This window comes from Mustela nivalis, assembly GCF_964662115.1.
Source record: "Mustela nivalis genome assembly, chromosome: 8".
Classification (NCBI taxonomy): Eukaryota; Metazoa; Chordata; class Mammalia; order Carnivora; family Mustelidae; genus Mustela; species Mustela nivalis.
The window spans coordinates 60,843,418-60,871,138 of record NC_139027.1 but is presented as its reverse complement, the minus strand read 5'-3'; the positions used below and the strand labels follow the sequence as shown (position 1 = coordinate 60,871,138).

Below are 27,721 nucleotides of genomic sequence, written 5' to 3'. Positions count from 1 at the left end.
GTAAACCTGTTGGCCCTTTCCCACAAGTTTTTGATTTATAACAGTTTTATTCTAAAGTGCAGTTATGCCTGTTATTTCTAAAAATTCTTTCAAATATGTATTTATTCTTACAGTAATGGTTTTCCAAAATATAGTAAGTCCAAAATGGAGCCAGCCCAATCTGTTTGAAATTGATTTTTGTGTTCTGAGAAATATATATATATATATTTTTCCCTTAAGAGTTTGGTAGAGTTTGATTTTGGGATAGAGTGATACAGAAGCTGGTAATAAAATAGCCCGTTTTCAAAATCAGTCTCTCTCTTGTTTTTAATTTAGGTCTTGCAGTCACAGATGAAATCCTTCAAGGGAAATCAGACTGGTCCAAACTACTTGAGCCACCAAATTTTTTTCAAAAGTATAGGTATTTGAAATTTTGTATTTTTTGTTTGTGTGTTTAAAGAAGAATGTCAAACTTACAAAGTTAATATGTGGTGGGTGACTTGGTCACATATATTTCAAGTGAGGTAGAGAATAGGTTAGCAGAAATCCTAAATGTTGAGTTTGTGTTCTCTAGTAGTATCTAACCCAGTATTGGGTGTTTGTTTTAGTGAATCGTTTTTAATTGTAGGGTCTAGAATTAATTTTTTGAAAATTGAAGCATGTTCTAATTTTCATAAGCTGTGTGCCTGCATTAGTTCTTTTGTTCAGTGGGAGGAAGAAAGAACAAGTAATGATGGAAGAGCAGACCCTAACTATGTTTCTGGCTTTTTTTCCCCTCTAATTATGGCTAAAAATTCTTCATAGACATTATATAGTATTGACTGCCAGTGCATCAACAGAAGAAAACCATCTAGAGTGGTAAGACTGATATTCAAGTTGTGTACTTACTTTGTAGTGATAACATTTTTATGATGTTTTACCATTTACAAAGCATTTATCCTTAAAATTATTAAATCATATTGTTTACATGACTGTGTAGCATCAGCGTTTAAGAAATGCTGTCAAATCATGTTTCAGACTTAGAAGTAACATAAAATAACGGTATGTGTATAGTCTTTGCCTTTTGCCACTTCTCAGTCAGATTTAAGCAAAATTGTGAGGCACTTCGAATGATTCTGTTACCTCTTACTGACTTCCATCCTTGCCATCATGTTTCCCCATCGAAACTAGAAGGAAAATACATTTTTTATATTCTTTTAATTTAGGAGATTAGTGGCATGAAAGCTTCTGTCAGCAGATAAGGGAAGCATTTTTGGTCAAGCAGCAGTGCATTATTTCTAGTGAATCCAAATTCATTCCCTCTGCCTCCAGTGTACTGACATCCCTAACTCTTTATCAGGCAGCTTTTAGGCAAGCCACCAGAAATGGTTTTGCTTTCCTCAGGTGTGACCTCTGGGAAGGGAAACATGATACTGTTTTATTTTTGATTCCAAAGTTTAGTGCTTATTTTATTGGTAATTAAAGAGACACTGAAAAGAATCCTATCTCCAAAATGGAGTATTTCATTTGTAGGGGTGCCTGGGTGGCTTAGTTCTTTAAGCTTCTGATTCTTGGTTTTGGCTCTGGTCATGATCTCAGAGTCATGGGATCAAGCCCCTGGTTGGGCTGCATGCTCAGTGTGGAGTCTGCTTATCCCTCTCTCTCACCCCCACTTGAATACAGCGCTCTCACTCTCTCACTCTCAATAAATAAATAAAATCTTAAAAAAAAAATTTCATTTGTCTATATTGGAAATTGGGAAACTATGGTCTGGGCCAAATCTAGTTTGCCACGTGTTTTTAAAATAAAGTTTTATTGAGAGGGTGCCTGAGAGGGCTCAGTCGAATGAGCATGTGACTCTTGATTTTGGGCTTGTGAGTTTGAGCCCCATGTTAGGTATAGAGATCCCTAAATAAAAAATAAATGAACTTTAAAAATTTTAAATAAAGTTTTCTTGAAATAGAGCCATGCTTACTCATTTATATATTGTCTGGCCCCTTTCCTGCTATATGGCAGAGTTGAATAGTTGCAACAGAAACTGGCCCACAAAGCCTAAAATATTTACTATCTGCCCCTTGTTAGAAAGTTTGCCAACCTCTCATTTAGATAACACTGAACAGTAACCCAACATCCCATATATGTGCTGTTGAAGCACACACAGTTAAAATGTATAGGCTTTTTCAAGCGTTTGAATAATGTAAAAATGTCCTTGTAGTTATTCTAATTAATGAAATTATTGTAAGTTAATATAACCGACACTAGTCCACTTAGAAAACAAAGTTGCAGAAACCTGATGAAACTTTCCATGTTTTAGTAGTATCTGATCTGATTTTACTGAAACTTTTATAAGTGTAATATCTGGTACCAATGTTATGAAAATATGAGCACATTTATCATGAATTAGGTGCTAGTTATTAGCGCTTTTCCCCCCCATGTTATTTAAACATATCTTAGTTTTAGCATATAGACATAATATTTGAAAGTGAAAAAGTATTTAGAACCAGATTAACCAACAGTTTTTCTTCATGCTCCAATCATGACTATTTTATGGTCTTAACAGTTTAGATCGGGAATTCACTGAATAGAGCAGTTCTTTTAAAAGGGGAAGGGGGAAACACAGAAATTGACTATGTAATTTATAATTTACTTAAAAGGTATTTTAAACAGTCTGTAATATATTGGACTAAATTTTTTTAATGAACATGTAAAGCATCATAGCTAATATGCTTTTTGGGTTACTTAGATGTAGTTTCCAAATTTAAAAAGAAAAATTTTGTTCACTGTTCTATTTCAGGGTTGGATTAGTGGAATCTAAAATTCGTGTGCTTGTTGGAAACTTGGAACGAAATGAATTTATTACTCTTGCCCATGTAAATCCCCAGTCATTCCCAGGAAATAAGGAACATCATAAAGAGTAAGTTAATTATTAATTATTGTTTAGTACTGTATTTCTTAGATAATGTTATTTAACAAAATATGCACGGTTTCAGATCAGTTGTAAGATTGACATTTAACTAGCACTGATGGGGGAGGATGATACATTATTTGAGCATGAGTGGTGATGCATTAAAACTAGTAGATGCTGTGTTGGTAGCCCATAGACCCCAGCAGAAAATCCATCGTAAAATTTGGAGCATTTTTAAGTAGAATTTTAGTATGTAGTTTACAAAGCCATTTAATCCTCTTTATAACAACACAGGATAACTGATTGGTACTGCTGTGGTCAGTTTTAAGAATTTAGCCAAACCATTACAATTTGTATTTATGGTGCCAAGTTTGAATTACCAAATAACATCTGTAAAACTGTGAAAAAAATTAATACAAATTTAAAATTTTTATTTTATAGCAACAATTACATATCAATGTGGTTCCTTGGAATAATTTTTCGGAGAGTAGAAAATGCAGAAAGTGTTAACATAGACTTGACCTATGATATACAGTCATTTACTGATACAGGTAAGACTTTGTCATCATGGAGCTGTGGTTCTCAACCTTGGCTGTATCTGCCATGTATCTGCCAACCTCTAGGTATCTGCTATGGACCTGGCTAGCTCTGTTTTTCATTGGTTAAATGAATATGGTACATCCCTATTATGAAAACCTGTGCTGCTATTTAAAAAAGTAAAGGCATGGGGACGCCTGGGTGGCTCAGTGGGTTAAGCAGCTGCCTTCGGCTCAGGTCATGATCCCGGCGTCCTGGGATCGAGTCCCACATCGGGCTCCTTGCTCCGCAGGGAGCCTGCTTCTCCCTCTGACTCTGCCTTCCACTCTGTCTGCCTGTGCTCGCTCTCGCTCGCTCTCTCTCTGATAAATGGATGGAATCTTTAAAAAAAAAAAAAAAAAAAAAGTAAAGGCATGGTGAAACTATCTCTAAGATATTAAGTGGGGGGAATGTTGCCAAACAGTCTGTATGGTGCACTACCATTTCTATAAATAAGTAAAAAAAATAAATAAATAACATATTTGTGAGCATGTTTGCTTATAAATAGATAGAATACTTCTGGAAGGATATATAGTTTTTAAAAGAGAAGCTGACAGAACTGGTTGCTTTAGATCAAGGGGCCAGGTATGTCTAGGGGATAGGGCAAGGAGACTTCACTCAGTGCCCTGAACTGTTTGAGTTTTGTACCAAATGATGGTATTATCTATTTAGAAACAAACAACAAAAAAAAACCCATACAGGTGATTTTTATTCTCATTCTGCACAGATAGAAGCACAATCATAAAGATGATTTTTATATTTATTACATGTACTAACAGTTGTACAGCTTGCTGATTATGTTTCAGAATCAGTGAAAGAGTGTCTTTCACGTGTAGCTCCCTAATGACACCTTTCTGGAATATCTTAATGTATCTTATAAATTTGGAGTTGTCTTAATCTGGAATAGTGTACATTTATACTATTAATAATTTTGGCTTGGCTCATCTGAGTTTTCTAAATTCTTCTAAACTAGCTTTCACATTTATCATGAAAATGCAGATTCCTGTACATCACATCAGCTCTACTGTGTCCCCCACTCTGGGAGTAGAGCCAGAGAATCTTCAAGTTGAACAAGCACTCCTGGTGATGCTTTTATACGCAATCTGGAATGCAAACATAAATTTTTCCATTCTAATTTGGGCTCACTTTTCCAAAAGCAGGAGGTTGGGAAGCTCTGTTTATTATAGATTTATAGAATGTTCTTCTTTAGAAAACTAAAGATAACTGAGACCCCCAAGAGATTAGATAATTTACCACATGTCACAGTAGTTACTGTGCAAAAGAAGCCTCTTATATGTGTCTTCAGTAAGCTTATAATCTAATTTGGTATTCATGGTTGAACATACATTACACATTATGCATACATACATAATTTGTGTGTTAGTAAACTGACATTCTTACAAGATCTGAAAAGCACTAGAAATGGCACTCTAGGTCAGTGTGTGTTTCAGTCTCAGTAAGTTGTTCAGGGCTGTTGAGCCTCATTTCCCTGCTTGTATAATAAGGATGTATTTCTAGGTAGTTCTTGACAGTCTGACATCCTGATTAGTGTAGTAAAAGAAGCTTCATAGAGGAGAAGAGCTCAAATTGCATCTAGGATATTTAGTGTAAGGATTAGCTTAGACTTGGGCAAGTAATTATGAGAGATTGTCTTTTGGGAAAAAAACAGAAAACAGGATTTGGAAGAAATTCATGGGTTTATTTTGTTAATGAGATTGAATTATTGGAAAATTTTAGAAGTTGGACATGAGAAAACTAGTTGGTTCTTATATTTTTCTAAGACTTTATTTCTTTAGAGAGAGAGCGCGCACTTATATGCACATGTGCACTAGCAGGGAGCAGGGAGGGAGAGAGAATCTTAAGCAGGCTCCACACCTGACACAAGCTCAATCTTAGGACCCTCAGATCATGACCCAAGCTGAAAGAGTTGGATGCTTAACCAACTGAGCCACCCAGGTGCCCCTAATTGGTACTTAAATAGGATTGGGATATGGTAAAAATGTTTGAGAAATAGTTGTTTGAGCAGGGTGGGTATGTGTGTTTGTGAGATAATGGGGAGATACCAAATGCATTTTAGAGAAAGAAAACAAACCTTTCCGTTCAGGAAGAACTTGCCCATTTAACATATTAACATTGTTACAGTGTACAGACAGGCAAATAATATAAACATGCTAAAGGAAGGAATGAAAATTGAAGCAACTCATGTTAAAAAAAAGCAGCTTCATCACTACCTTCCAGCAGAGATTCTTCAAAAGAAGAAAAAGGTGAGTTTGTAATCTTAACTTTCCAGTGTATGGTTCCACTCAGACACATGATCCTAGGACTAGATTTGCATTTATAATAGCCTCCCAAACCTATTGAGAAAAAAGGAAAGAAAGGTACTATTCAATCAAGAACTAAAATCCCTCCTTTATTAGTCACAAAAGCTAATTCATTTTATGTACTTCTGAATTGAAACCACTAATTATTTTCATTTGCTTTTTGAAATCCTAACTGCTTTCCCCTCTTCCAGCAAAGTCTTTCTGATGTTAGTCGAAGTTCAAGTGGACCACAATCCAAAAGATCATCTCTAGATAGCAATTGTTTGGATAGCTCCAGGGACACTGATAATGGAACACCTTTTAATTCCCCAGTGTCTACAAACAAACCTTCCAAGCCTGACGTTCCTCCTTCAGGAGAAACAGAAAGGTCTGTCTTTCAGAATTTTCAGTCTTCAGTTTGGGGATGATGTAAACTTTTCTGTACCTTTAGCTAAATATCTTGTTAATATATTTTATTTTACCAAATGCTAGTCACTTTCTGGCTAGAAATACTTGGCAATTTGTTGTAATCCTTGGGACATGGGGTAGGCTTATGAAGATATAGGATTAGATCAGTACACAGAAATGCACAGGTTTTTCTCTTTTCTCACTTTTTACTTGGTCCTCTGCCTTTCTTCCCCTTTTCTCATCCTCCAATGAAATGTTAAAGTGGAAGTACTTGAAGAAATAATCCTGAATGTTAAGTGTTTTCAATAAGTAACACAGATTATTCAATGGTAATTCAAAACTTTTAATAGGAGTAATGCTGAGCCTGCTGCTGTCATTGTGGAAAAGCCACTGAGTGTCCCGCCAGCACAAGGACTATCTATCCCAGTCATTGGTGCAAGTAGGTATCTGTACTTGTGTTAGTAATTATTTTACTACTACATATACATTTAAGGACTAGAATTTTTCTTTCCTTTTCAGAAGTTGATTCTGCAGTAAAAGCTGTATCACCCCCAGCTGTGTGCACCATTCCTACTGTAGTGGGACGAAATGTCATTCCTAGAATCCCGACACCCCACAACCCTGCCCAGGGACAGCCACATCTTAATGGAATGTCAGCTAAGAATGTTACACACAAGAGATCCCGTTCGCCATCTATAGATGGGTCTTCTAAGAGGTTGAAAGACATAGAAAAGGTAAAGCTACAACCTTACTGGTAATTCTGTAGTTCTTTTATTGTTTGTTTGAAGTTAAACTAGCACTAGAGAAATTAACAATTCTCCATAGCTTAGTGCTCCTTAGGACTGTCTAAAAAGAATATTTGCCCAAACCTTAAAGGAATAATACTGATTGTTTGTCCTAAATTGAAATTAGTAATAGGTCTAATAGATCTTGACTGATTGGTCTGAGTTTCTCCTTGACTTACCCAGAGGTCACTGTTGGTAACTAATGATATTTATTAGGTTAAAATGTTGAGGTCTTCTGCCTCCAGTAGGTGGTGGTAAGACTACTTTGTTACCATCTGCTTTGAGTTAACCAAAAAGATCACTCCAGAAGTTAATGGCAGCAGCTGAATTTAGTCTAATTTAAATTCTTTTCCCTCACCAGCCCTTGTTTGCAATATTTTTGACGAAAGCCTTGTCACTAGTTTCTCAGCTTATATAGATTATATGCTTTTTGTAGGTAATAGTCGCAATTCATCTTAACGTTTATATTTTAGTTTATTCGGCTTGAATCAACGTTTAAGGAATCACGTGCTCCTGAAGATCGAAAAAGAAAAGCAATGGTAAGTGTATTAATAATGTGCCTCAAAATATTATTTTCAGAGAGCTATGTATCAGGAAAAGTACTGCATTTGAAAGAGGATCAGACAGGTCTGTGAAGTTTGGGTTGTGTTTTTTGTGGGTAGAAATAAGCGTACAAAGGAAAGAAAGTTTTCATTTGAATATAATTTTGTTTTTAGGATGCCATTGGAGGAGAATGCATGCCTATTCCAACAATTGATACATCACGCAAAAAGGTAACAAAGTCTTATTCATAGGTAATCTTTCTACAGTTACAAAAAGCTTATGATCCTTGTACTGAGTGAGACAACAGGATAAGATTTTGTCCCTGTCCTCAAAGATCAGCAGTATAGTTGGGAGTTGGGGTGGAATTACAAACAGTGTCTGGTCATTAAATATATGTATCTCAGAAGGGAGGAAAAGAGGAGGTAGTTTAAGACTTCATTACTTATTTAGCCTTTATTTTTAAAGAAGTTTAGTGCTCAGCATAGTAATTGCTTACCAACACTTGATGGTATATTTTTGTTGTACATCACTGCTTACTATTAAAACTTAGGCTTGGTACTTATTAATATTTTGGAAGAGCCAAATGTATCAGTATTCATAGTAAGTATCTTTAAAACATGAGCTAAAGAGTCCCTAAATCTCAATTTAAAAATTTATTTTTCAAAGAATTACCACTGAAACTAATAACATGCTGTTATTAAGCATGGTAAGTTAATAAGCAGGTGCTCAAAAATCAGCTGTGTGTGTGTGTTCATGTGTTCAGAGACAGCTCTTCTCTGAGAGTTCACAGTGAAAAAAAATGGCTTGTTTTCACCCCGTTAAAGAGTAATGTACTTGTCAACAGTCAACTTTCACCCTGCCAGGTACCTCATGATGTATTGGCCATTTTATTTATTTTATTCATTTTTTTTTAAAGATTTTATTTGACAGAGATTACAAGTAGACAGAGAGGCAGGCAGAGAGAGGAAGGGAAGCAGGCTCCCTGCTGAGCAGAGAGCCCGACGCGGGGCTCGAACCCAGAACCCTGGGATCATGACCTGAGCGGAAGGCAGAGGCTGTAACCCACTGAGCCACCCAGGCACCCCATGTATTGGGCATTTTAAAACAAACAAAGTATCATACTTCCTAATAGTTGTAGAAGTCATAAAATTTCTTTTAACATAAAGAGTAGATTACCAAAAAAATGGATGTGTAATTATATATAATGGAAGAAAAAAGTTTGATGTGGGTATTAAGTATAAAAGCATGAAATAACATGCCTGGGTCTGGATTTAAAATATTTCCAGTATAAAGGGCAAGGGTATAGACCTAACAAATGTAGCAAAATTTTAATGTCTGAGTCTTGGTTGTGGTATTGAAGTCTTCATTGTCCTCTTTTATGTATGTCAGACATTTTTCATGTTTTTTGAATGGATGTGGGTAGGATGTAGGTTTAGCTAATGTAACATAGGAGGGGAATTAACTCACATACTGCTGCCATCACACAGCTCTCTGTATTTAGAGGTCTCTGTCTCAGTTGCTCAGCATTGGCCTTCATTGTGTAATCATTTTAGTATCCTGGACCCCCTCATCTAGACGCCTCTGAATCTCACCATCCCAGAAAAAACCTGGTCTGGCTACAAAGTCCTGAAAACTTAAGTATCTCACAAGTAGGGTTTACAGTGTTTTTCTCCATGAATGTATTACAGAAATTAACTGGATATCCAGTTTTCCTCTGTAATACCCATTTTTCACTTAGCACCCCAAGAGTTTCCTGCTTAGTGACCCTGCTCTTTGAGGAGGATCATGTTCTTTTGCATTTCTCAATCCAGAAGGGGCAAGTAATTTAACAAAGTCCTTTTTCCTATACATACACTCCTCCCACTTGCACCTTTTCTCCGTACCTCTGCTCTTCACCTCCAACTCTATTTAAAAAAAAGTCCCCCAAACAAGGAAGTGTCTGTGAATGTTGGAAGAAAATATCCAACACATAAGTGAGTGTTTAAGAGCCTAAGGGATATGGAGGAAAACTCAGTTTTGTGACTGATTTACTAGTTGGGACTTGATAATATATATTTGCTTTTTCTTCTTTGTTTCTGTCCTTTTCTAATAGAGACTACCCAGTAAAGAACTACCAGATTCATCATCTCCGGTTCCAGCAAATAACATCCGAGTCATCAAAAATTCCATTCGACTGACCCTTAATCGGTAAAAGCAGTGCCTCCTTACTTAAGTGAATATGCAATCATTTAGTGGCATAGATGCAGCCACTCTTTAAAATAGATGTGGCTGTCATACATAAAATAAGGTGAAAGTTTCAGTCATCGGACTAACGACCTTGAAGTGGTTTTTGAACTCTCACACTTTGACCTGCAGATGCCGTAGCATTCTCTCATTGATTGCTACATGCACTTCTGTGAGGATCACCTGCTATCAAATTGTCATCTACAATATTACGGCTTTGCGTTGGAGGTTTTACTGCCTTAACTTTCGATGCTTGTTTCTCTGTTGTGGGAACCAGTTCTTGGCTCTTTGGACACGGATAAAACAAGTCCTGAACTTTTTCTTTCTTTCTTTCTTTCTTTTTTTTTTTTTAAGTCTTATGTTATAATCATTGTATAGTACTGAAAAAGTTGAAAACAAAACAAAAAAAATTGTCTTGTAATTTTCCAAATGTTAACACATTTACTTTAGCATTGAAGCCACTTTGTGAAACCTGAGATAAATGAATGTGAGGTATCTTTTCTGCTTTTTTCATTTGTGTAGATGTACTTATTGTCTATTCTGTTGATTTAAATTATTTTTTTTCCAGAATGGCACATGGAATATTTAAATTACTATTTTTTTTGTGTGCCTTTCTGTCCAAGTGTTGCATAGTTACCAGGGAGGATTAGTCCAGTGATTACATAAGAGTTGGGCACCATAAATTCTCTGTATTTTGCCTCCCATGGAGGCCTTTGAAATGCATCTTTATAAAGAATCAGAATATAACCAAGATACTGAAAGTCAGTATATGAATGGTAAAATTGTTACATATCCTAGCTCATGCCATTCTTGTTAGTTGACTGGTATTTTTTACTGAGGAGCAACTCATTCCAGCACCAACAATAAGATACCTTGAAGTATGGCAAAATTGTATTTTTAAGGTGTAAAAATAACTTGGCATGGTAATTCTTGACCATTACTTACCCCACAACTTCAAACAGTTTCTTCATGGACTAGGCATGCAGAAATAAGCAGTGGATTTTACTGAAACCTAAAGGCATTTTTGAATGACATTGTTACCAACCATTAATTGGCTCAGGACCTTTGTAATTTTTATTTAACTGTATGAGTTGTCTTTTTTTACACTGCTTTTTTCAATGCATTTCTTAATATTTTTTAAGTTTCATGAACGCATGCTCAGTTTATTAAAATCCATAACCATGTAATTCTTGTAATATGTTGATTCAGTGTTTTGTAAATGAAGTCGTATGTATTTTCAGAGTATTTTTGTATGTACTGTAAGATACCATCTTTTCAAAGAGAAAACTTTAAAACCTTTATTGTCTCTCTTTAGTCTAATTTTTTAAATATGGATTATGCTTGAATTATTCTTAAATGTATAGATTGCACAGCCAGGAATGCTAGTATTTATTACCTTCTTCAACTGTCACTCGGCAATTTAGTAGGTTCTGGTAGGAAAGACACAAAATGGTACATTTGAATAGTGCAGGGAAAATACTCGGTTATATATTTTATAGGACTTGTGGGACTCACTTAGCCCAAGGAGTAATAGTCTGTAATCTCTTGCAGGCCCCTTACCACTGAGTTGAAATGCTTGGAATTCTGATAGATCAGTATCCTTCACCCTTACCTGTTCCCTGATCCCTAGGTTGCTGAAATGGAAATTCTAGCTTTTAACTCTTAAAAGGAAAACTTAGAAGAGCAAGGAAGAAGTAATGATTGTTCCATTATTCACTTTTTACATAGCAAAAGACAAGAATGAAATCCTATAAGTCAAGGTGTAGCTCACTAGGAAAGTTCTTTTAGCTGACTATTTTCCTCTCTTCAGATATTCTAATATTTATTCCATAAATACTCCTTAAGCAAAAGTAAATGGTTATGAAAGGACTAATAACTGTCACCTGACTTCAGACTTTGAAAAATTCTTAAGATTGGAGTAAATTTTATATATGTGATATGTTTGCATTTCTCTGTTTAATATCTACATATTTTCCCCTTTGATTATCAGTCTTCAGGGTCTCTAAGAAATTCTGTTTACCCTCCTTTTTTTTTTTTTAAACAAATTCTTTAGAGTGTTTAATAAGAAAGCTACAAGCCTAACCAAGAACCTCAGTATCACCTTTTCTCTTGTTTTAAAGGTCCATTCAGCATGGGGTTGAAACCTAGCCAAATGGTTCTGTGTTAAACACCTCAAAGATCTCATTCTTCAACTGTTTGGTAACTGGGGAGTTGATGAGATGCTTTTTGAGATGGTGGGTTTGGTCAGAAATGAAGTGTTTCCTATCCTAAACAGGAGGTAGGACTTTCAGTACATTTTTGACCGTAGTAGGAGAGCTCCGCTGTATTGGTTCCAAGTAGATAAAGGGGCTCTGGGATTGTATATTATGTTCAGAGGCACTAAGTAAATGTGACTACGAGTTTGAAACTATACCTAGAAATATATTTTATAAAGTCAAAATAATTTCCAGTATGTAGACATGTTCATTTTCATGAGGGTATTAAATTTTAATCTTAGAGTTCAGGACTGGCTCTGAAGAATAGTATTTATCAGAGGAAAATAATTGTCTGCTAGCTTAAATCTGAGGGACTTAACTCATTTGAGGAGGGGGTACCTGGCTTAAAACCTTGTAAAACTGGGACAGCAGAATGAATTTTAAAAGACTATTGGTGCTTACAATGAGTGTCTTAAGGCAACAATCTAGTAACATTATTAAAATGCTTACTTGACTACAGTAGCAATAAAGTGAAGATGGACAGTGGCCACTTGGGCTAACCTTATTCTTGAAGTAGGAATTCCTAACTTGGGGATCATGGGCCTTTGGGAGGAATCCTTTTTAAATGTATATTAGAAATTTTAGTTTATATGCATTTTTGTGGGGAGGGAGATTCATAAATTTTATCAGCTTTTCAAAGTGGTTCATGACCCCTTAAAAAAAGGGGCGGGGGTGATGGGGCATTGTTAGATTCCATAGCTTTGCAAGATTGAATAATCCCAGACTCTGAGGTTTTTTTCCATAAGATTTTTCTGTGGTACATTTCTAAAAATATACTATGGCTCTAACTAGTAAAGTGGGCTGTTGGAGGATTCTGGAACACCAAATTTCTCTCTTGAGTTTCTTTATATATTACAGATGAACCTTAATCAGTATTTTAAAAAATACTATTGAATTTATAAATGTCCTCATGTTTACTTAGATTAACAGGGTCAAACTTCAACAAATTTCAGCCTAAGATTGATCAGACTAGAATAGTTTAGAATGATAATTAGAATCATTAAGGATCTTTATCCTTTTATTTCAGTAGCATTAAAGTTCTCTCTTGTTCCTTCATGTTTATGGTTAGAGCAAAACAGATTGAACAGACCAATAAATAGAACTTTAGTTTTAAAAAATGGTGTGTGTATGTGTGTGTGTGTAAATAACTACCTATTAAATCTCCCAGAACTTAGAATTTAGGTCATGATGATAGTGGTAAGTAGTGCAAGTGATGAAAGAAAACAGGTCTTAATAAATTCCTTTGAATTTTTTAAAAAGAATTGTACAAGATCAGATCCTTCCCAAATTCCCAGGTTTTTCTGGATTTTTCTGATAAGATTTTATATTTGAGGTTAGTTGAACAGAATATTATCATCAGACTTACTACAGTTTTTAAGCTACTGCTGCATTTTCGCAAAGACTTATGAAATTACCTTATAAAGTACTTAGGAGATCTTTGAGGTACATGGTGCTACATCATTCCACAGTATTATGTAAAATGAATGCTGCAGCCGCTGTTCCTTTCTAGATAGTTCTTTGTGTAGTTCATATTAATATTTCCTGCCTTTTATTTGGATTGTCTTAGTTGTACACACAAGCCTCGCTTATCTGGAATAAGTAATCAAATAAACTTGCTTTGCTAAATAGGTGTTGATTGGTATTATTGGGGAGTAACTCAAGATAACCTTAGTTATTTCTCAAAAAACTGATAGCCAATTTGGTCATTTATCACCCAGACTCTTTTTAGCAGATAATGGTATCCAGTATCTGCTTAATATGAAAGCAAAGCTCATACTCAATTTGTATCGCAAACATTAAACATTAGCAAGCAGTATCACATGGTGTCATCTTCCTTGAGTACAGGGGCAAAATCTGTCACTTACCCACAAAAGGCAACCAGAATTCTCTATTAATGTCTGGACAGAGGTGCATTTAGCAAGCAGGCCTTGGGTACTGTCCACAAAAGTACAAGTTACAGAGTACTACATTCCTGTTAATTTAACAGTGATTTGTTTTTAGCCAATCCACGTATCTTGAATACTAGTACTGAATTCGCAAATAACCTGTGTCTACATCATTTAGATTATTAGCTAGCCATTCATGGCTCCGATAGAAACACATTTGACATTAAGCTAATTAGCAAAGCCTCCTGTATATATTGAGCTATGGATAACAGAGGGGCTTCTAGAACTTTAACAGAATTATCACACTATGCCGAAATAGTTTTGTTTTTTTGTTTCATGCTGAAATGTTTTAAAGTAAATTAGGTGCTTTATGGATCCCAATGCACGAAGTTATTAAGGCAAAATAAAATTTACTGCTTTTAAAGCACATGTTCTAAAAATTACCTTTCCAACTATATGGTCCCCAAAATAGCATACTTCTAAACCCTTACTTACTGTCTCCCCACTGCTGACTTTTGGGGCCTAATGGCTGCACAAAGCCTTCTGATAACCTGGCCAGAGTAAATCATTCTACCATCCTAACATGTTACTTTCACCTTTCAATATTTCAGTTATTCTTTCATATTCAGTTGTTTCCCCTGAAGAGGTTGTAGGTTTGAGAGTAGTAACATTTACCCAAGAATCTTTATGTAGTGTTGCTCAGATGTTCAAGAAGAGAACAAGGTCCTGTTTGGTTGGCTTTGTTTTGTTTTTTAATTTGATTAAGATTATCTAGGAGACCTGATGATCTAAGTTTTAGAGGCAAACAAAATTCAGTGAAAATCATTAACACACATTTTACAAACCATTTCAACTGTAACACTTAGTAAGAAATAACATTTTATATTGCAAGCCAGCACATGTATACATATATACATCAATGTGTATATATATGTATATATAATTTTGATATGTGTGTATGCACATTTTATAATTAAATTTCACACACAAAAATGCTTTCCTTACCAAGTATAGCACGGTTATTTTGAAGTGCTAATGGTGATTTTACTAAAGATTCATGACCTCTCCTGAGTCAAGATCTACGGTTTGAAATATATTGCATAAGGTGTTCTCTATCCAAACAGTCATTTCTTTTTTTTTTTTTTTTTTAAGATTTTATTTATTTATTTGACAGAGACATAGCGAGAGAGGGAACAAAGGGGGCGGGCGTTGGTGAGAGGGGGAGAAGCAGGATTCCCGCTGCACAAAGAGCCTAACACTGGGGCTTGATCCCAGGACCCTGGGATCATGACCTGAGCTGAAGGCAGACGCTTAACAACTGAACCACCCAGGCACCCCCAGAAGTTTATTTCAAACTTGTATCAACTTTCTTTATTCAGTCTATCCGTACTAGGATGCAAACTGTTCTAGCAAAATAGTACTGAAAGGACGGCATAAGTCATGGGAGAAGTAGGTGAAGTACAGATACTCATTTCTCCCAAGGAAAAACTCTTACCCTCCCCCAAAAATCTTTATATCAAATTGATAATAAAGAAAAATATATAGAAGTTAAAACTCAGAGTAAGAATTGAGACATCTGGTTGGTATTTACTTTAGTATTGGTCAGTTGACCTCACCTGGCCAAGGACTGCCTTCAGTCCCTGGAGGGTGGACTGGGGTAAAATGAAGGACAAACATACCTTATAAACCAAGAGTCACTCAAGTAAGGTGTATAAGCTACCAGTTTAAAAAGTTCTGTTATATGATGCTAGGAAAACTGGACAGCTACATGCCAAAAAAATTGAATCTGAACCACTTTCTTACACCATACACAAAAATAAACTCAAAATGGATTAAAAGTCTAAATGTGAGGGGCGCCTGGGTGGCTCAGTGGGTTAGAGCCTCTGCCTTTGGCTCCGGTCGTGATCCCAGGGTTCTGGGATCAAGCCCTGCATCAGGCTCTCTGCTCAGCGGGGAGCCTGCTTCCCTCTCTCTCTGCCTGCCTCTCTGCAGGCTTGTGATCTGTCAAATAAGTAAAATCTTTAAAAAAAAAAAAAAAGTCTAAATATTAGACCTGAAGCCATAAATCCAGAAAAAAACAGACAGTCAGCAGTCAAATCTCTTGGACGTCAGCCTTAGCAACATTTTTCAGATATGTCTCCTTGGGCAAGAAAAATAAAAAAGCAAAAATAAAGTAAGGGGACCACACCAAACTAAAGTCTTTACACAGGAAACCATCAACAAAACAAAAAGGCAGCCTATGAAATGTGAGAAGTTATTTGCAAATGATACACCCGATAAGGGGTTAATATCCAAAATATATAAAAAACTTATACAACTTAATACCAAAGTGGGGGGGGGGTACAAATTCAGGGCTCCTGAGTGGCTCAGTCATTAGGCGTCTGCCTTGGGCTCAGGTCATGGGCCCAGGGTCCTAGGATCAAGCCCCACGTGGGCTCCCTTGCTCAGTGGGGAGCCTGCTTCTCCTTCTTCCTCTGCTTCTCCCTCTGGCTGTGTTCTCTCTCTCTCTCTGTCAAAGTATTAAAAAAAAAAAAAAAAAAAAAAAACTAAACTGATTCAATTTAAAAATGGGCAGAGCACCCAAAGAGGCATTTTCCAAAGAAGACATACAGACTTCACAGATACTTGAAAAGATGCTCAGCATCACTCATCATCAGAGAATTGCAAATCAAAACTACCATGAGATGTCACTTCATACCTATCAGAATGGCTAAACCAAAAAAACACAAAAAACAAATGTTGGCAAGGATGTGGGCAGAGAAAGGAACACTTGTGTACTCTTGGTGGGAATGCAAACTGGTGCAGCCACTGAAGAGAACAGTTGGAGATTCCTCAAAAACATAAAATGGAACTACCATATATATTGTAATATATATATACCATATACCAAGAGAACTACCTAGTAATTGCACTACTGGACATTTATCCAAAGAAAATGAAAACACTAGTTCAGTATATGCACCCCTATGTTTACTGTAGCATTATTTACAATAAACCACTCTGGAAACAACCCAAGTGTCCACTGATAGATGGAAGAAGAAGATGTGAAATTACACATACACACACAGATATAGATAATGGAATATTACTCAGCCATAAAAATTAATGAAATCTTGCCATTCATAACAACATGGACGGAATCTAGAGGGTATTATGTTAAACAAAATAACTCAGGCAGAGAGAGGCAAATACCGCATGATTTCACTTATACGTGGAATCTTAGAAAAAAAAAACAGAAAAGAAGAAAGAAACCATAACTACAGAGAACTGGTAGTTGTGAGAGGGGAAGGGGTGGGAGTGGGCAAAAGTGGGTGAAGGGGAGTGGGAGGTCCAGGCTTCCGGTTATGAAATGAGTAAGTCACAGAGATCAAAAGTATAACATAAGGAGTATAGTTAATGTAAGGGAGTGATGAGTGGTGACAGATGGTAGCTGTACGTGTTGTGTAGCGTAACATACAGACTTGTCCGATTACTATCTTGTACACCCGAAACTAATGTAACATCGTGTGTCAAACTATACTTCAGTAAAAATAAATACCCCTTCGGCAGGAAAAAAAAAAAAAAACAAAAAAACAAAAAAACATTCTATTGTACACAGCTGTCATATAATATCCCAACACAGACCAGGAAATCAAGGATATAAGAGACTGGGGATTAAATAGTAAAAGCATTACTATCTCCTGAGAAATTCCAAACCATTATTATGAGAGTGTTGTACATTTTGTAAGTATTTAGGATATGCCTTTTAAAATATTAATGGAGTTTGGGGCGCCTGGGTGGCTCAGCAGGTTAAAGTCTCTGCCTTCCCCTCAGGTTATGGAGATTGAGCCCTACATCAGGCTCTCTGCTCAGCAGGGAGCCTGCTTCCCTTCTCTCTCTGCCTGCCTTTCTGCCTACTTGTGATCTTTGTCTGTCAAATAAATAAATAAATAAAATCTTTTAAAAAAAATTAATGGAGTTTAATCTTTGCGGTGATCCTATGAGGTAGCACTGTTCGATATTTTACAAATGAGGACATTGAGGCTTTGAGAGATTACGCAGCTAGCTCCAAATTGCATAACTCTTAATTGGCAGACTCAGGAAGCATGACTCAGAGACTAGTGTTCAACTTTATCTCCCGCTTACGGAAGAAGTTAGGTGGAGGTATGGATCAACTCTCCGCCTCCTTGCAGAGCAGAGAGCCTGAGTTGGGGCTCGATCATCCCCAGACACTGAGATCACGACCTGAGCTGAAACCAAGAGTTGGACACTTACCCGACTGAGCCCCCCCAGGAACCCCAAGTCTGGAACTTTTGAGGTTTGCCTGGCCAGCAGCAACAATGGTCATCTGTGCCAGGCTGCAGGGAGCCCACAGCCAAGGCAGGAAAGCCCAGTTCTAGCCCCGCTCAGCCACTTCCATCGGTATAAGTGACACTCAACCCTGCTCTGTTTGTATTCACCCATCTGAGACACTTGCCCTTCAAACCTCACAGGAAGCTGCAACATGAATGTATTCCAGCAGACTGGCAAGGCTCTACAATGGGAGAGATGGACACGTTCTCCCAGAATAACATCCGTGTAGCCTTCCTAAGCCATCAGTCTAGGTTGGAGCAGAAAGAAAAGGGATCCAGGAGAACTATCAGTAAGAAAAGAAAAAAATGAAAATGAAGGTTTATCTGATAGGCTCATCCATAGAGGAGGCGAACATTGCTCTGAGAGGTGGAGAACAATCAAGTAAACTTTTTAAAATGACACATTAGTTTCAGGGAAATGAAAAAGCTAAATGAAAATGAAATGTGACTGGACTATATCACAGGGCTCTGTTGTGAATATTCATAGTCCTAAGAGTATCAACAGAGAACACTGAACTAGCCCCCAGTTCTATCGACACTGAGAAGCGGGGTGAGGTAGGGGGGAGTGGGTAGAAGATGGTGACATCCTCACCTTTGGCGGTAGTAAGTAGGTAATTCCTAAAACTGAAAAGTCTAGAATACCATAGGCATAGGATTTAGAAATAACAGGAGAAAAGTCTTAAAAAGTTGCAAACAGCTCCCTCTGGGGAGCAGAAATCAGGAATGGGGAAGAAGGAGAAGGAGGACTTTCTTCTTTTCTTAAAAGGAAGACGGACAGAATTTGGTGACCTTCTAACCTGCATGCAGTAAGAGAACGTTGTGGGCTTTGGAACAGACTTCTGCTCTGCCTCCGACTGCGTGTGGGACCTTGGGCAAGTTGCTAAAACTCTTTGGGTTCCAGGTTACTCATGGGTGAGGTGGGAATATCAGTACCTACTTCCCAGGAGATGAAGTAGAGGGAAGCAGTTAGGAGACTCTGTGGTCAGACGGCTCGGCTCAGAATCCAGCTCTCACTGACGTAAGTGTGAGAAGCTGTGAAAATCACTTCATTTCTCTGGGCCTATTCTCTCTTTTGAAAAAATGAGGATTATAATAGAACTTACCTCAAAGAGTTCCTAAATGGACTGAGAGAGACAAACCAGATGCTCCTGGCACATAGAGGAGTTGAGGAACACAAACAAAACCCTGTGAAGCATGAGGAGGGTTACGCAGAATAACGCAACAAGCCACTGTGCACGGTGTCTGGTCCCCCAGTGGGCACCCTCTTCTCCTAAAAACACATCAGAAGAATCCAGGAAGAAACCCACTGCTGGTCTCCCCAGCCAACGAAAGTACTAGATCTCTCCCTCCCATGCAATGATGTGGGGGTAAGTGGTCCCTGCTGGGCCACCAAGCCCATCTCCAAAAATATTTCTCACAACAGCCGTTTTATTTGGAGAAAGTGTGTAAGACGCATTTAATTCTGATGGAGTTTTACACGCGTGACCTTTAGTCTGCTTCCGGGTGGGCACAGGTCAGGCTGAGAGGAGAGCCCATTAAGGCCGACCCTGCCAGCCCAGGGCCCAGAGTGCCCAGCAGAGAGGGGGCACTTGCCCTGCGTCCAGCCCTGTTGAGGAAGGCCTCAACAACCTTCCTCTGACTTCAGATCGGACTGCAGCTGTAAAGCCGGCCACAGCAGGGCTCTAAAGTCACACACAACCCCAGATGCCCCTAACCCTCCTTATTACTCCCACCTCCCTAGGGGAGAGAGTGAGGCCAGCCCGTCTAAGCCGGATCCCAAGTCACTTCCTGCCCGGGCTTCTCAGCAATTCAAAGAACTTCTAAGTGCAGGTTCTTTCCAAATAGATTGGTTTCTTGAAACTCACAAGAAGCCAAACACCAGAAAAGAGGGGATTTCTGAAAGCCACCCACTAGGATGGCAACTGGTACTTGGTAGTTTCAAACATGAAGACAAGAAGAAACAATCGTCGTTGATTAGGCTGTATCTCATCTCCTTGAGCACAGGAAGTGAAGGCGAGTGAGTCTGATTTGCAGGAGGCCCTGAGGTTGCACCAAGCTGCAGCTCCTCCAGCGAGGCCCACTCACTGTCTGCAGAGACAAGACACCCGCTGGGCCTGCCTCCCGCTAAGCACACCAGAGGGAAAGCACCACTAAATTCCCTGTGAGCTATGAGCCCATTAGCAGCAACAAGGTCACCAGGTGAAGGGGATGGGGAACGGGGGAAGGAGGGAAGACAGGAGGACATTGGTTTGACAAGGCTCAACTGATGGGGCCAGTGGGAGACAGCAGCCAGGGGTCCGCTCACTTCTCAATATTTACAGAGACCCTGATATTCACTAGGCATCGAACTAGGCATCTAGGACACACACAGAATTAAACTTGTCCCTATGCGGAAGGACACTGCAGACTAGCAGGGAAGCTGGCTGAGGTCTTGGTTACACTGTGCTGTGGGAGCACAGGTGGGGTCAGAAAGAAGGACCTTGGGGATGAATGTTGCAGGGCAGTTAGGAGTTGTCCAGGCAGGCAGCAAGCTGGGGGCGGTGGGAGGGCAGCAGGAGAAAACCTCAAGTGCAAAGGACGAAGGTTCTGGAGATCAGCTGTTGCTGTAAGGGTGTGTGAAGGGAGTACTGGGAGCATTTTCAGGAAAAGGTAGAAGAAGCTGGAGATGGGGGCAGAACACAGCCCCCCCCAACCTGGGGATGGGAGAGGCAGAGGCAGGGAGATGGGTCCTGGGAGGGTACAGTGGACCAGAAGAGTGGACGGTGAGAAATACTGGCCTGGAGTCCAGGAGGGAGGCCTTGTCTGGGTGTCCAGATTTCACGGTGTGGCAGGGTTGTGTTCAGAAATATTTGTTAGTGGGCAGCTGGCCTCGTGAGAGGGCTTCTCCAACTACAGATACAAGGAGGGGGAGGCTCATGTGCTCAGTCAACACGGGGAAGGAACAGAGCACTGCCTGGCTCCCCAGGGCTCAAGCCCTCTTGATCGGTCTGGCCGGTCTGGCCGTGCTCACTGAGGGGCTTCCCTGGGCCTGCAGTGGCTTGGTCTGGAGAGAGAGCGCCTTGGAGCAAACCCAAACCCACGGCCTCTGATCACCTTTATTTGGAATAAAGTGAGTGTTTTGATCTCCATCCGTCTTCTACAGACTCACAGGGGAGAGAGTGTTACTTGTTGAAACCACTTCCAAGCTTTCAGCGATATTAATGTAGGTGTGGTTTGCTGTGCTTTTCCATTGCCTGGATTCCAAGCAGGCGGTCGGGTCTCTAGGGCTCCCTTTCCTGACACATTTTTGCAGGCTGGTTGTCTGTGCTTGGTGTCCTGGGGTGAAGGCGATGCCAGCATCCTGAGAAGGGATCAGAAAATGGACCCTGGGGCTGGGCCTGAGAAGAGGGGAAATATCAGGTCCCCGAAGGCTGGGGTCTGGATGCTACTCTGTGTCAAGTCTCCAGAGAGGGCGATCGATCAGTGCCGTTAGGAAGGCTGAACCCCGGGTCCAGGAGCACCTCCTTGGCCAAAGATCCCTCTGTTCCAAGCTGCAAGGGCACTGGACCTGAAAGGACCATGTGGCAGGACCAGGGAACATCTCAGCACTGATCTGCCAGAACCAAAGTGCAAGTTTCTGCCTAGAGGGACCTCCTAGGAGACCAGGGGTGGAAGGGCGGGCATTCCACAACTACTGAGTTTACTTTCTTGCCAGCTCAGTAGAAGGGGGGCTCCGTGCAGGCTGAAGCTGAGTCACACATCGCCCAGAAGTGTGCTTCCTTCACCTCGGGGTCGGTCGACCAGGATTCATGGCTCCAACAGTCGGCTTCGGAATATGGAGGTGCTGGGAGGGCTCAGCATGGGAATTCCGGAGTGAAGTCAAGGGGTGTGGATAAAGCCCGGGCAATCTCAGACTTGGCGGTCCGTGAAGAAAGAATGAGCAGTTGGCAAGGCCAGAGCCCCTGAAGAGGAGAGTGACCAGCATGAAATACTGTGGAGGTCAGCGAAGAAAAGGATGGAGACGTAGGCCTGTGATGTGGCATTTAGGATGACCTTAGCAGAGAGGGCTGTGGAGGTGGAAGTCAACGCAGGGAAGAAAGGTCACGTTCTCAAGAAGAGCAGCAGAAGGAGGAGAGATTAGGGGTCACAGATGAAGGTGGAGGAAAGGCTTATTTTTAACTCGGGAGCTTTCTGAACCTGCTCTCTTGTTAAGGGGAAGGAGCCGACGGAACCACGGCAGAGCCGGATGGAGAGGACGGGAGTGTTTGCACACATGGAGAACCAGCTCAGGCAGGAGGGAGGAACGTGGGAAGGAGCGGGGGACGTCGTGGTAGGCAGTTTTGGAAGCTGTTTCTTGGTGACCTCGGCCTCCTGGTACGCGTGCCCTCGTGTCACCCCCTCCCCTGTAATAGGGGCTGGACTGGTTGACTCACTTCTAACACACAGAATGCCATGGAGGGGACGGATTGCCACTTATGATATCAGGTTACAAAAAGACTGTGGCCTCTGTCTTGTGCCCTCTCATCTCGCTCTCCCTCGGATCATGTCCCACATACCCCCCCCCCCCGCCCAGGGGGTGATCAGCTGCCAACCTGTCAGGCAGTCCTCTGGAGACGCCCACGGTGGTGACCTCAGAAGATGCTTCTTCCGCCCGGGCAAGCTTCAAGGCGACTAGAGCCCCAGCCAATCACTTGATTGCAGTCTTACGAGAAACCCTGAAGGAGAGGCAGCCAACTAAACCACAGCCAGAGTCCACAAACCGTAAGATAGTAAATGTTGCTTTGAGCCACTGTGTGTTGAGTGCAGCAGAAGATAATGAAGAAGAAGGAGATCATCTGGTGTGTAGGGACGACAAACGTCTGAGGGAGCATGAACCCGAAAACCTTTCCGTGTTCTGTGCTGAGAACAAGCTGACAGAGGAACAAAGGTTTGGTGTGGCCGCCATGGAAGATGGGAAAACTTAGCTGGCTAGTGACGCGTGCGAGAATGGACCACTACGCTTAAAAACCCATCTGGGACTGGGGACCGCAGAGTTGAAGCTACTGCGATAGGCAGTTAAGGAACTGCTGTCCAGCTACCTCCGCGCTCTGAAAGAGCAGAGAGAGAGGTTGTTGAAGAGGCCAGGATGGGGAGTTTATGAGAAGACGGAGCAGAAAGCCAAAGAGGCAAATGAGTTGCAGATGCCAGCAAGAGCTGGACTGCAGTGAGGGAACCACAGGAGCCGGGGGTGGGCGGGAGACAAGACTTGGTCGGAAGGTCATGGTTAGACGGGCAGAAGATGGTGGTCTCAAGGAAGCTGATGAGCTGACTGACAGAGTAAAGAGTGAGAAAACCAAAAGGCCCCAGGCTTGGGTTCAGAGGGGAGCGGTTCTAGGTAACTGGATGACTCAGGATGTACCCAGGAGTGCAGGGAATGCCCTCTGCCAGCTACCCCCACCCAATTCAAGCCAGCCTAAGCTCCTGCCACCCTGTCCCCCTGAATGCCATGCTTCCCCCACTAAGCACACCTAGGGTTCTGCTCTTCCATGTCTGCCTGGATCGCTCTCCATTCCTCCCGGTTTATCCCCCAACATAGCCCTTTTATTTCTCCCCAGTGCATTGCTTTTCAGCTCTCAAGCTCCAGCTCACGTTCTGCTTCCTTAGTGAGGTCCTCACAAATATCTCCAGTCCGAATCAACCCCTCGCTACCCCCAGCCCACGCTGCACCTGGTACAGCCCTATGGTTCAGCAGACATTAACCTTATGTTGATGGGGTTTTCAGTTTTCTCCACTGGAAAGTCCGTCCTTGGAGGGTAGAAAGCAAGAGCTAGGATCTTGAAGTCACTGATGTTCTTAGCAGAGCTGCTGATTCACAGTCCGCGCTCAGCTCTGAACTGAAAGCAGTTAAATTATAAGGCTGAAGACCCTGAGCAGACAGTGAGTCTGCCGGAGGAACTGTGAGGTCAAAGAGGCAGTAGGAGGCTGCCACTCTCTACTCAGCACGGTAGCAACCATGGACCAGGGTAGACCTTCCGCAGTTTGGGAAACTAAGGCTCAAAAGTTCAGACACTTGTCCATGACTTGTGCCTTCACTCCTCCCTAGACTCCCAACCAGTCTCAAGTCTAGGTTCCATGGTTGTGCTGACGACCCTGAGATTTCCTCTCCAGCCCAGACGGTGCCTACACTGAGCTCTAGAAACAATTCCCAGACTGCCTAGGCAGCATCTCTACTGGACTTCTTAATTGTCAACATGGTCACAAACAAACTCCTGATTCCTCCCAAAAATGTGTTGCCCCCCACTCCCAGTTGTCTTCATCCTGGTGAACAGTGAGTGACTTCCCTCTGTCAGGACTAAAAAGCGGACTCCTCTTTCACACACCCACACTCCAGCCCGTCAGCACCTATGGGTCCCAACACCGCAGGGTGTCTGTGACCACCCCCTCCCTCCTGCAGCCCCACCCACCTGGATTAGTAAAGCCCCTGCCTGTCTCCCTGCTTCCACACCTGTGCCCTTCAGCCTCTTCTCAACACAGTGCAGGGGGATCCTTCCAAATGTAAATCCAACCCCTTCACCCTTCTGCTTAAAACCTCCCAGTAGTGCTCCCCATCTGAGGAAAAGCAGCCATGGGCCCTGCACGATCTCACCTCCTGTCAGTTGCTGTTCTGATCATTATAATAGCTTTTTCAGATTTAATAACACATATATACAATTTATGTAATATGTACAGTTGAGTGGCTTGCAGCCTGTCCACAGAGCTGTGCAGCCATCCTCTCAGTGAATTTTGAAGCACTCGCGTCCTTTCGAAGAAAACTCTTTATTCTAGCACCCATACTCCTCAGTCTCTCCTTTCCCTATTTTCTGTCATAAATGCGCCTACTGTGATATTTCCTATAAACGTGTCTGATTTTTATCTCCTACTCCTGCCCCCCTTCCTCAGACATCTCCTCCCTACTTCTCCCCCACACCGCCCCACCTGAACACTCCCAGCACCCTATTTATCTCCGGGCCTTTGCACAGCAGCTCCTGTGCCTAAAAGCCACGCTCCCCTGATCTCTGCGCAGCCACACCTTCCCCTCTAAAGGTCTCTGCTCGAGGGCCACCTACCTCCTCAAGGAAGCCTTCCCCTGACCTCCACATAGAGCAGCCCTCCTACCATTCCCATACCTCCCACACTAAATTTTTTCCATATCCCTAATAATTATGCATAATATATATCACAGTATATATCATAACTATAAATATCACACATTTGATACATATACTTTTAAGTTATGTCTCCCTGACACCCAGAGAATAGAAATTCCAGAAGCAGGGATGTTATCACTTTTGTACCCTTAGTACCTTGAGCAGCATGGGAAATACACTCTAAAAATATTGTCCAACGAATGGCAGAAATAGGATTTGAATAGGAGTCGGCCAGGCTTCAAAATCTATAGCCTTAAATAATATACTCTGCAGATCTTGGAGAAAGGCAAGGATCTGAGCAGGTGGACAAGGCAGAAGGTCTACGGTGCACGTCAGTGCGGTGGATGCTGAGGTAGGTCGCCTGGCTTTCCTGTCAGGATGCGGCATGCCTTACCACAGCTGCTGGGAATGCTGGCAACCAGCAGCCCACAGCTGCACCCTTGGGGCTCGCCGTGACCTAAAGAGACCGCCTCACCCAAGACTACTTCCCCTTTCCAGCTCAGCCTGTACCCAGTGGTCAGTGTAGGGGTTACAGGCTGCCTTGAGTGCCATTTTTAAAGGGCCATTCCAGGGGCACCTGAGTGGCTCAGTGGGTTAAGCTTCTGCCTTTGGCTCAGGTCATGATCTCAGGGTCCTGGGATCAAGCCCCACATTGGGATCTCTGCTTGGCAGGGAGTCTGCATCTCTGCCTACTTGTGATCTCTCTCTGTCAAATAAATAAATAAAATTTAAAAAAAAAGCGGGGGGCTGTCCCATATGATCCAGTAATTCCACTACTGGGTATTTATCTAAAGTCAACTAAAACTAAAAAGAAATATATACACCCATATGTTTATTGCAGCATGATTTATAATAGCCAAGATATGGGGAGCAACCCAAGTGCCTGTTGGTAGAAGATGTGATTGATATATATATACATATATATATATATATATATATATAGAGAGAGAGAGAGAGAGAGAGAGAGAGAGAGAGAGAGAGAGAGAGACAATAGAATAGAATATTATTCAGACATTAAAAAAAAGTGAAATCTTGCCATTTGGGACAACATGGGTGGACCTAGAGAGTATTATGCTAAGTGAAATAAGTAAAAAACAAATACCATATGATTTTACTCATATGTGGAATCTAAGAAACAAAAGGAAAAAGGAGACAAAAACCAGAGACGTGGTGGTTGCCAAGGTAGGTGGGTGGGGGGAATGGGTGAAATAAGCGGATTTAAGAGTACCCTTATCAGGTGCCTAGGTGGCTCAGTTGGTTAAGCCTCTAACTCGTGATTTTGGCTCAGTTCTGATCTCAGGGTTGTGAGATCAAGCCCCTCATAGGGCTCAGCGCTGGGTGTGGAGCCTGCTTAAGATTCTCTCTCTCTGCCCCTACTCTCCCCCACCAAAAAAAGAGTATACTTATCATGATGAGCACTGTGCACTGTTCAGAATTGTTGAACCATTATATTGTACATCTGAAATTAATACTGTATGTTAAGAACTTTTTAAAATGTGGGCTATACATACACAATGGAATGTTATTCAGCCTTAAAAAGGAATGGAAGTTTGATACACACCACAACATGGACGAACCTTGAAAACCTTTTGTTAAGTGAAATAAACCAGACGCAAAAGGAAAAATAATAATAATAAAAAAGAAAGGCCATCCCAGCTTCAGAGCTCTTGCAGTATTAGGTGAAGCCTTTGTGACAGCATCCAAGTTCAACTTTCCCCATGTCCATGCTGCTTCCTTCCCTCCCCGCGGGTGCTGATCTTGAGAGCGCTCCCCAGTAAGATTTGGGCATATCAGTCTCACAAAGCCTGCTTCCTGGGGAGCTCAACCTGTGATCCTCAGAACAAATCATCCAATAGCTTTTTTTTTTTTTAAGATTTTATTTATTTGACAGAGAGAGAGAGAGAGAGAGAGAGAGATCGAGATCACAAGTAGGCAGAGAGGCAGGCAGAGAGGGGGGGGAAGCAGGCTCCCTGCTGAGCAGAGAGAAGGCAGAGGCTTAACCCACTGAGCCACCCAGGCACCCCATCCAATGGCTTTTTTGCAAGGCAAAAGGATCTTTGGGAAATTGGGTGCAGAAAAAATAAGCTGGGCCTCTGAAAGTCACAGCACAACCAGATGAACCAATCCTACCCGTATCCACCAGAACCCAGCTGTCATATCCCTTTTACCACAATAATATGGGAAGGAAGAGAATGTGGTACACACAGCCCTGGTTTCCCTCCACAGGCCTGGAGCATCCCTCACGTGAAAAACAACCCCATCTTGGTCAAGTAGACCTGAGCTTCGGCTGTGTGTGCCATGACCTCACCCTGCTGAGCCGAGCGTACAGTGACTCATAAATCATCAGGCTCAATCAAAATTTCCTCTGGGCTACATACCCCGCCCCCACCCCAAGGCCAGTGGTTA

General features: G+C 41.2%; 1 protein-coding gene across 2 annotated transcripts in view; it reads left to right on the top strand.

Moving 5' to 3' along the window:
• PAPOLG (poly(A) polymerase gamma) overlaps positions 1 to 10,997 on the top strand; it is a 29,598-nt gene extending 18,601 nt beyond the window's left edge. Inside the window, exons 12-23 of one of the 2 annotated variants that reach the window (XM_082746714.1) lie at positions 316 to 400; positions 784 to 837; positions 2,753 to 2,872; positions 3,305 to 3,414; positions 5,582 to 5,703; positions 5,952 to 6,127; positions 6,498 to 6,586; positions 6,667 to 6,881; positions 7,406 to 7,471; positions 7,649 to 7,705; positions 9,568 to 9,662; positions 9,831 to 10,997. In XM_082746714.1, coding sequence (XP_082602840.1) covers positions 316 to 400; positions 784 to 837; positions 2,753 to 2,872; positions 3,305 to 3,414; positions 5,582 to 5,703; positions 5,952 to 6,127; positions 6,498 to 6,586; positions 6,667 to 6,881; positions 7,406 to 7,471; positions 7,649 to 7,705; positions 9,568 to 9,662; positions 9,831 to 10,065 — 1,424 coding nt within the window. In that variant the 3' untranslated portion in view covers positions 10,066 to 10,997. Of the gene's footprint in view, positions 1 to 315; positions 401 to 783; positions 838 to 2,752; positions 2,873 to 3,304; positions 3,415 to 5,581; positions 5,704 to 5,951; positions 6,128 to 6,497; positions 6,587 to 6,666; positions 6,882 to 7,405; positions 7,472 to 7,648; positions 7,706 to 9,567; positions 9,803 to 9,830 lie in introns of those variants that run through there. The other variant, XM_082746715.1, reaches the window with a different exon arrangement.
• The last annotated feature ends 16,724 nt before the right edge of the window (positions 10,998 to 27,721 follow it).